Source organism: Arachis ipaensis, chromosome B10, assembly GCF_000816755.2.
Source record: "Arachis ipaensis cultivar K30076 chromosome B10, Araip1.1, whole genome shotgun sequence".
Taxonomy (NCBI): Eukaryota; Viridiplantae; Streptophyta; class Magnoliopsida; order Fabales; family Fabaceae; genus Arachis; species Arachis ipaensis.
The window spans coordinates 10,435,829-10,445,875 of NC_029794.2; the positions used below are offsets into that span (position 1 = coordinate 10,435,829).

General features: G+C 35.0%; 1 protein-coding gene across 1 annotated transcript; it reads left to right on the forward strand.

The window, feature by feature from the left end:
- On the forward strand, nucleotides 7,427–9,877 carry LOC107620100 (WAT1-related protein At1g68170-like). The gene is made up of 4 exons (XM_016322317.2): nucleotides 7,427–7,675; nucleotides 7,875–7,937; nucleotides 8,700–8,816; nucleotides 8,916–9,877. Exons 1-4 carry the CDS (start codon nucleotides 7,476–7,478, stop codon nucleotides 9,814–9,816), a joined length of 1,281 nt encoding a protein of 426 aa, XP_016177803.1. The 5' UTR covers nucleotides 7,427–7,475; the 3' UTR covers nucleotides 9,817–9,877.

The following is a 10,047-nucleotide window of genomic DNA, read 5'->3' on the forward strand; positions in this document are numbered from 1 at the left end:
GCAAGGTGGCAATTGGCCCCTCTCAACTACATATATAAGGCTTCTACTGAAAAAAAGAAAAACTACATGTATAAGGCACCGCCTCACAGGTCAAACTTAAAGTGCATGCTAATTACTTTTCCCCTCTAGCTAATTATATAAACTCAAACTCGAATTCTCCCATCTTTTCTAAGTATATACGTTGAAGATTATATTATGAGAAGCCAAATCCAAATGTCAATAGACTTAATGGTCGATATGGCGCATTACATATAAGATTAGGTGCATGACTATAAGAATCGGTGAAAACTCAGATGCACTTAATTTTAAGTAAAATTTGATAACTAAAAATTGTTAAATAAAAATTTAGTCAAATTAATCAAATTATTTAACGACTTTTAATAATTAATTTCACGTGAAATTAACTCCACTCGAATTTTTATCATAAGAATTAGCTTCCAATTCGAGCTCTTTGTTTGCAGAGACTAAAAATCAGACATGAGAGTATATACTACAATAATGTAATTTTTATTATTGCCATTACAACTTACAATTGCTTATATCATAATAACTTTAACATCATCATTATTCTAATTGAAAGTACATTAGAAGTTGTAATCGATGGCTACTTTGATTTTAAAAATTATGCGTCTAAATTCTAATACTCTTTTCAATTTTTGAGATCGAATCGATGATGAATTCTAAGAACCCACTAACCTGAGGAGCCCTTTTCATCTGTTGTGTGCTATGTTCCTTCGTGGATATTAACCAAATCTAATGTAAGTGTTTAGCATCCAAAATGGCATTTGGTTCTTGTTAGTTATAAGCTATGATATACGGATACTGACACGGATACGGGATACGACACGACACGGAAATTTGAAAATTTTACATGACACGAGGACACGCATACATATAAAATATAAAGTATTTTTTAGAAAAACAATAATGATATTTTAATATTTTATTGATATTAAAATATAAATTAATTTTTTAAATTATTTTTAATATCTTATTTTAATTATATCAAATATTTAAAATATTTTTTGTTTTAATAAATAATAGAGAAAAGGATAAATAGATCCCTGACCTTTTGTCCCGCGGACATTTTCGTCCCTGAACATTTGAAAATACTTTTAAATCTCCGACCTTCACAAATCTTGGACGAATGAGTCTCTCCGTCGAATTGCCTCCGCCAGACTCGCCGGAGAAGTCTGATGTGGCTCTCGTGCGGATGACGTGGCATGACTGGTTGACACCTGGACTGCTGACTGGAAAGCTACATTACAAAATTGGACAAATAAGTCCCTGCACCACTAAACTACGTCGTTTTGATTTCATCCCTAATCCTTAAATTGATTGCGTTTCTTTCTGGAGGCCAGTGTGAGGAGCTCAACCTGCATCAACCATGGCTGCTAATGGAGCATCAGCAACATCGAGAAGAAGCCACAGAGGAGTAAGAGAAGAAAATTCTGCTTCAAGCTCAGACCATTGTGTTGTGCACGACGGAGACCTAAAGGATGATGTCGCCCCGAGAAGTTTCTGTGGAGTTTATGTGATAATGTATATGTCGAAGACGATTAGCAACCCAAACAGAGTCTTTTTGGGTTGCCCATTGATAAAATTGTGAAAGAATAGGAAAAGCAAAGAAAAGAACTTTTATTGATTGTTGATTGATTGAATTGTTCTGAAGTGTGTTGTAAACTATGAGGGTAAAACTAAATATATATAGAGCATTGTCCTATGAAAGATAAAAGCAAATAAAGATAAGATAAGAACAATTAAAGATAAGATAAAGATAAGATAATAAAGACTAAAATTAAAATTGAATTTTTGTATCCTGTTGGGCTGAATTTGTGGGCCACGATACTTCTTTATTGTTGTCGTGGGCTAAAGTAGAAGAGTAGTTTAATACGCCCCCGCAAGCTGGTGGATGGAAGATGTCAATAATCCACAGCTTGGATAAGTTCCTGATGAAATTGTTGAGAAAAGCGCGTCTGACGTGGTGACGCGGAGGAAGATGCGTGCGGTAGAACTTGAGCTGCCTACTGCAAAAATATAAAAGGAGATGCTGTGCTTGAGCAGCGATCTTCAAAAACTGCGTGCGGCGGAGCTTGAGCTGCCGGCGGCAAAAATATAAAAGGAGATGCTGTGCTTGAGGGAGAGAGAGCAAGCAGCGATCTTCATAAAAAAAAGAATAAAAAAATAAAAAATAAAAAAAATAAAAAATAAAAAAATAAGCGCGTAGAGCGCAATAAAATTGATCTTTAGAGGGCGCGTATGGCGCAATAAGAAAGAGGGCGCATAGAGCGCGATAAGAGTGCAGATGGAACTGCTAATACAGAATGCAGATTAAACCGCTGAAACAGAATGCAGACGGAACTACCGGAAGAAAGGAGGCGCAGACGAAATTGTTGGTAAAGAACCGGGATAACCAACACTGTGGTAAGATTTTCACTTGGATGCATGTAACTAAATCTATGATTATTTATCGTGGGAGGAGGTTGAAAAAGAAGTATGGTGATTTCTCACCGAAAAGATGATAACTTATATATCCTCCTCAAGGAGGATACCATGGCTCTGATACCATGATAAAATTGTGAAAGAATAGGAAAAGCAAAGAAAAGAACTTTTATTGATTGTTGATTGATTGAATTGTTCTGAAGTGTGTTGTAAACTATGAGGGTAAAACTAAATATATATAGAGCATTGTCCTATGAAAGATAAAAGCAAATAAAGATAAGATAATAAAGACTAAAATTAAAATTGAATTTTTGTATCCTGTTGGGCTGAATTTGTGGGCCACGATACTTCTTTATTGTTGTCGTGGGCTAAAGTAGAAGAGTAGTTTAATACTATAAGGTAAGATAAAAAAAAACCTGGGAATTTTGTTCTGTTTGAATGGTTTGATATAGTACATTATTTTGAGAATTTTGACAGGGAAACCAACTGCATTGCAAGTTTCTTCTTTGGGTCGATGAGCATCTTGCTAGAATGGGAAGCAATGGTTGCATCTTTGATAAAAGACCTCTGATTGAGAAAGAGGCAGAAGTTGTTGAAGAAGAAGAGGGATTTCGTCATAGGATGGCTGTACTGGAGGAGAAGGTTACTGTGCTAGAGAAGAAAAAAAACCCGTTAGCTTGTTGTATTGTTATAATTGTATGTGCAGTTGTGGTTGCTTTTTTATGTATTTAGTTATTGAGAAATAAATTTTAGAAAGTAGAGTAGAAAAATGTGTTGATCCAGGTTTTTGTTGTGTATTGAAACATGCTGTTTAGGCAATTTATATATCATATTATCTATCTAAATGCAATTAAAGTTATGATATTAGTAGGTTGTTGAAATTATGTTGTCAATATCTAAAGAAGCATTAAATGATTGAGGAAAGTAGGCATGAAAGTTGTATACATGAACGCATAACATATATGGAAAGTTATATAAACATCTTTGCGACAGTTAAATTTTCTAAAAGCTGCCCAAAAAGAACAAATCTGTTTAAGTGTATAGTATTATGAAGCTTAACATCACAAAAGTAAGCCTCAAACACCTAACAAGTTTGCAACAGTTTATAAAATCCTAAGAGCTTCTCCAAAAAAAACCAATTCTCCCAAAAAAATATTGTTCTCACAGTCAAATTTTCTAAATGCTATTACAAGGCATAGTGGGATGCCCAAGGTGTCATATTTCTTCATGTCTTTGGATTGATGGATGGTGGATTAGGAATGAATTTGAACAGTCTTGTTGTTGCTGTGCTTGCTACTGCCAATGTCTCCTTGGAAGCTGCTGTACTCGGTCCTGGCCTGACTTGAGATGGTTGTGGGCTATGTGGAGCACCTTGTGGTTGAAGCTGTGGTGGTGCAGGCTGACTTGGAGGTGAGTGAACTAGGACAAAGTGAGGCAGGTGGCCTGAATATCTTCTGTTTGGGCCTGATTTTTGAAATTTTTGGTTGAACTGTTTGGTGAGCTGTGGATGGAACTTGAAGTGGAGGCCTAAATGGTGTATCTCTGGTTGTGAGTTGGTCTGCCACGGGAGCTGGTGTTACAGGATTTGGTGTTGCTGCCACAGCACTTGGAACTTGGTTGTGATACATAAGACAGTATTCATGAGACTTAGGATAAATAACAGTTTAAAGGGTCAACATTTCACAATAATATATAAAACTTACATCTGGAGCTGGCTAGATGCAGCCTGGCTAGAAGCAGCCTGGCTAGATAGAGCACTTTAGGTGTTAGGGGCATCCTGTCCAATTAAATTGACCAATGTTGATCATTACTATATAAATCCTCAAATATTGAACTAAACATATATATACACCAAATATCCAGATTACTAAGAATAAATACAATATTAACATCATCTTTTGGTGCTGACTGTGATAGTGACTGACTTGTCCCACCTTTCTTGGACTTCTTGGTCTTAGATTTTCAGTTGGGGTTAGATGGAGCATCCTTGTATCTCTTGTAATTATGTCCCTCTGAGCCACATTTACTGCAAGTTATCTTAGAGGTCCTTAAAACGGTTGATAAAATTTTTTCAAATGTGCATCACACAGTTTTAGTGATGGGCATTTGGCATAACTGACTTCAATGCAGATAACAATCCCTACATAGCAGTTGCACAATCATATCAAGTAACACAGCAGTCATCATACATTTGCTACCCAAGAACATAGTATTAAAAATTGAATTTTTATGAAACCTAATTGTTATTTAGATAGTTTTTAATTATAATATATAATTAATTAAAAATTTTCATAAATATCTAAAATAATCGATACAATTTTATTTGATACGAGTTCAGAGAGTTTGCAAAAGAAAGGAATAGACTAATAAAGATTACATGGATTGAATTATTATAGAAGTTACATGATTAGAAGTACATGCTGCTATATATATATAGTATGTACAGCAGAGTTATAGTGAAAACTAACTAATTAACTTGCTTTGATTATAACATTAACTAATTAACTTGCTTTGATTATATCATCAAGAAGTCAACATATATAGCATATCACGATTGGTAACTAACTAATTAACTTGCTTTGATTATAACATTAACTCTTATCTCAATAATCTTCATTACGAGTATAACAAGTTATGCAGCAGTAGTAGTACATTCATAGTAAGTACATTCTTACAAGTTATAACAAGTTTTGCAACAGTAACTTCCTATGATTATAACTTTAACTTATATCTCTATAAATTTTTATACTTATGCAGCAGTAACTTCCTTTGATTATAACTTTCATTCATATCTCTAAAAATTTTTATACTTATGCAGCAGTAGTACATACATAGCAAGTAAAACAGCACTAATTCATATCAAGTTATGCAGCAGTAACTTTCTTTGATTATAACTTTAACTGATATCTCTATAAATTTTTATATTTATGCAGCAGTAGTACATACATAGCAAGTAAAACAGCACTAATTCATATCAAGTTATGCAGCAGTTGTACATTCATATTAAACTAACAGCACTAATTCATATTAAGTAAAGCAGCAGTTGTATACAGCTACTAAGAAATAATCTAGTATTCAATAACACTCATCATTAAAGAATTACATAACACTATGTCAGGGCATAAAGTAGTTATCAAATTTACCTTTTGTTGGTCGGACATAAAGTTCCAACCATGAGTCTGCACATCCCCCAAATCCTCTTGGAGCAGAGTCAAAAATCACTTCCAGGATTCCTTAGTTTCAGACCTAGCTACTCCGTAGGCAATCACGTAAAATTGGTTATTTGCATCCTGAACCACTACTGTGAGGAGTTGTCCACCGTAATAAGTCTTCAGAAAACAGCCATCAAGATGTATCAATGGCTTACACCCACTCTTGAACCCCCGTTTGCATGCTTCTAAGCATATATAAAGCTTATCAAAAACAGGGGGGATTGAGGTATAGCAGTCATGGTTGATGGAGGTTGAGCTCCTCACACTGGCCTCCAGAAAGAAACGCAATCAATTTAAGGATTAGGGATGAAATCAAAACGACGTAGTTTAGTGGTGCAGGGACTTATTTGTCCAATTTTGTAATGTAGCTTTCCAGTCAGCAGTCCAGGTGTCAACCAGTCATGCCACGTCATCCATACGAGAGCCACATCAGACTTCTCCGGCGAGTCTGGCGGAGGCAATTCGATGGAGAGACTCATCCGTCCAAGATTTGTGAAGGTCGGGGATTTAAAAGTATTTTCAAATGCTCAGGGACGAAAATGTCCGCGGGGTAAAAGGTCAAGAACCTATTTGTCCTTTTCTCTAAATAATAATATATACTATTTCTAAATTTATTTTAAGAATATATATTAAGAATAAGACCGGACACGCTGACACGTGATGGTATTTAAGTGTGTCCAAGTGTGTCTAGAGAAGAATTTTTTATTTTTTATTGAGACACGGTTTGGACACAGCAGACACGCGTGTCGGACGAATGTTGGTGAGTGTCGTGTCCAAAATATGTCCGACACGCAGACACGGCAACTCAACAAAGTGTCCGTGCTTCATAGATTATAAAGTAGCTAAATTAAGTGGTAAAAGACTTCTAACTACATTAATAATATTGTCCCAAAAATAAAATGACATGTTAAGAAACCATTAGTATTAGACTTGCTTTCCGAGGATATAGTCACAATAATGGCCTATATGATTTGTCAAACCACTTCTACTGTGTTATCAAAGAACTTATATTTTACAACTGCAACTTGAAAGTAGGGGTATATCAACATATACAGAAAATTCAAATTTTAATTCTTTCTAGCTAATTCCATGGGATTTTTGGCCGGTGAAAAAGCTCTTTTATATTAGGTTTTAAGTATTTCTATTATCAATTTTACATAAAATTAACTATAATTTCGCTACGTTACCAATAAAAATTTTACTAATTTCTGCCAACTCTTACTTATGGCTGTGTTTAATGAAAGTATTTTTGTGGATGTGTCTAATAAAAATATATTTTTTATGGCTATGTCTAATAAAAGTATCTTTGTGGATGTGTTTTTTGAATATGTCTCTTTAAACATGTGTCTTCTATTAGTGGAGGTATCTTTGATATTAATTATTGTTGGCAATAAGTTGACAAATAATATATTGGTATCCTATATTTTTTCAATTAACTATACTTAAATTTTTATGTTTAAAGTATAAAATATTGAATTAAAAAATAAAAAATTTTAATTTATTTTTAATATATATTTTATATAAATAATTAATTTATTTTATTTTATATATGTTTGTATATTTTTATCTGGAATGAGAAACTAAATATTAGTGAGTTTGATAAATGAAGTGAATGCAAGTGATTGATGATGGATGCATGCATGCAAGCAGGAGGGAGGGAGGGAGGTGGAGATATTGACCCATGAAGACCCGATGCACATATGTCGTTTGTGGTACATGATGACGTGGCAATGAGGGAAGCAGTGGCTCTGCCCCATAAATAGGTATCCCACTCTCTCCTCTCATTCCACTCATCATTCCTCAGCTTTCTCTGAATTCCACATGACCACCAAGCCCAAGGGCAATGCCTTGCAGGGCTTGAAGCCCGTGATTCTTATGGTCATGGTTCAGATTGCATTCGCCGGTGTCAACATCCTCTACAAGCTCGCCGTTAACGATGGCATGAGTCTCAGAGTCACTGTCGCCTACCGCTTCATTTTCGCTACTGCTTTCATTGCTCCCTGTGCTCTCTTTTTCGAAAGGTATTCCTTCTTCTTCTTCTTCTTCTTCTTCTTCTTCATTCATTCCCACTTATTAATATGTATTGATGCATGCATCAGTTGAAATATTAAAGGATTAATGATGTTATATGTGTCTTTTCGTTACTATTTGAAAATACTGAGTAAGCAATGAGGCATTACATCAAATAGTAGTGTACATTATTGATGTTTGTGGGTGCAGGAAGAAGAGGGCGAAACTGACATGGATGGTACTATTTCAATCATTTCTATGCGGCTTATTTGGGTATGCAATTCATTCCTATTCGTTAATTAGCTACCTAGCTAGTCATATTATTATATTATTTGAATATCAATGTTGCTTGCTTTCTTCATGCTCTTCTTTCGGTTAATATGAAAAGTAGTATTGCGTTGATGGCCACATAGTCCCCGAAACTATGCATGCGTAACAGTTTCAAGAGCATTAATAAGTAGTTATGTGTCTCCCATGACGCGCCATCTTTTCAGCACCTTCTATCTCTTTTTGACGCGATCTTTTCACCAAATTTAATTCTCTCTCTTTTTGATTTCTTAGTAAACATGCAATGTTTTATACTAAAATATAACTTAATGTTATTAAAAGAACAGATATTTATTATTTAGACAAACAAATATGCAAAACTATTTAAAAGTCATACATGCATGTTATTCCTTTTATAATATAAGGTTTTTTATTAAAATATATATATGAAGAAGATATATAGAATATACAATCATACAGCAAGAATTAAGGTACTTATTATAACTATAAGTCACTCGTTAATGTCTTATGCCGAAATAAGATACTTTATTATAAAAGTTATAAAAGTCATAAATTTTCATATCATCCCGTGATCGGTTGTGACTTAAAGAAATTAAATAACAAAGTTATAAAAGTTAAAGAACAATAATGTAATTTTGTCTTTTTTTTAATGGTTATTATTATTATTATGTATATAACTTGTCTTGTATAACAGCAAAGTTAAAATACATTGTTTGGACATTTGTGTTGAATCTTGAATGTATACAGAGGAGCATTAGCTCAGAATTTCTACCTGGAGGCTCTGGCTTTAACTTCTGCAACGTTTGCATCCGCCATGGCCAACCTCATACCTGCTATTACCTTTGTGATGGCCGTTTGCATAGGGTAATTAAGAACTAATAATAAGAACCATGCAAGTTAATTATGAAACACTTAAGAATTCGTTTTTAGTTCTAAATAAATAATCAATTATTTTTCGATCAGTTTGGAAAGATTGAATTTGGGATCAGCAGCAGGGAAGGCGAAGATAATCGGAACAATGGCCGGAATTGCAGGAGCAATGGTGCTGACTTTCGTGAAAGGCCCGGAAATCCAGATTGCATCGCATGTTAACCTTATGAATCACAGAAACAATAGTTCTATGGCGGCTCATGGCGGCGGTGGTAGGACGGTGTTGGGATCTGTGTGCGCGTTGGCGAGCGGGATCTCTTACGCACTGTGGCTCATCATACAGACAAAGATGAGTGAGAGGTATCCAAGCTATTACTCCAGCACTGCGCTCATGTCTCTCTGGGCGGCGCTCTTGTCCACGGCGTTCGCTCTTTCCGTCGAGAACGATTGGAGTCAGTGGAGGCTTGGTTGGAACATTAGGCTTCTGACGGTTGCTTATTCCGGCATGGTTGTTTCTGGAATGATGGTGGCTGTGATCTCCTGGTGCGTCCGCAAGAGAGGGCCCTTGTTCGCCTCTGTTTTCAGCCCTCTCTTGCTCGTCATTGTCGCCGTGGCTAGCTCCACCGTCTTGAACGAGAAGCTGTACCTTGGAAGCTTCATCGGAGCGGTGTTGATTGTGTGTGGGTTATACGCTGTTCTTTGGGGGAAAAGCAGAGAGAGGAAGAAGATGAAGAATATGAGTCAATTACCACAATGCCCTCATGACGATGATGATGACACTCTACAAGTAATTGTGACCAGGTCTAATTCTAAAGTAGGAGAAGATCGTAAAAGCAACAACAATGGACACGTGGACGATAACCAAGGTTCAATAGATCATGGTAATAATAATAAGGGAATAACAAGAGATCAAGAACAAGAAGAAGAAAAACAAAATGATGAAGAGGGAATTTCTCCCAATGCAGAAGACATTATCCCTAGTGTAGTAATATAAATTAGATCATCAATATTGTAGATAGCTTGCCATGCTTTTAATTTAATTAAGGGTTTAGTAATATTTTTCTCTCTAATATTTTAGGTTAAAATTAAAATTATTTTTGACTTTTTTTTATTAATATCATCTTTAACGTTGTTAAACATTTTAAAATTATTATTTTTTAAAATTTTGAACTAAAATATCCTTTATTATTATCTGTCTTTTTTATTATTATTTTTGTTTATCTCA

Coding starts and splice junctions, on each gene's coding strand:
- LOC107620100 (XM_016322317.2), top strand. CDS start 7,476: ATGACCACCAAGCCCAAGGGCAATGCCTTGCAGGGCTTGAAGCCCGTG. Junction 7,938..8,699: donor TTTCTATGCGGCTTATTTGG/GTATGCAATTCA, acceptor GAATGTATACAG/AGGAGCATTAGCTCAGAATT. Junction 8,817..8,915: donor GTGATGGCCGTTTGCATAGG/GTAATTAAGAAC, acceptor TTTTTCGATCAG/TTTGGAAAGATTGAATTTGG.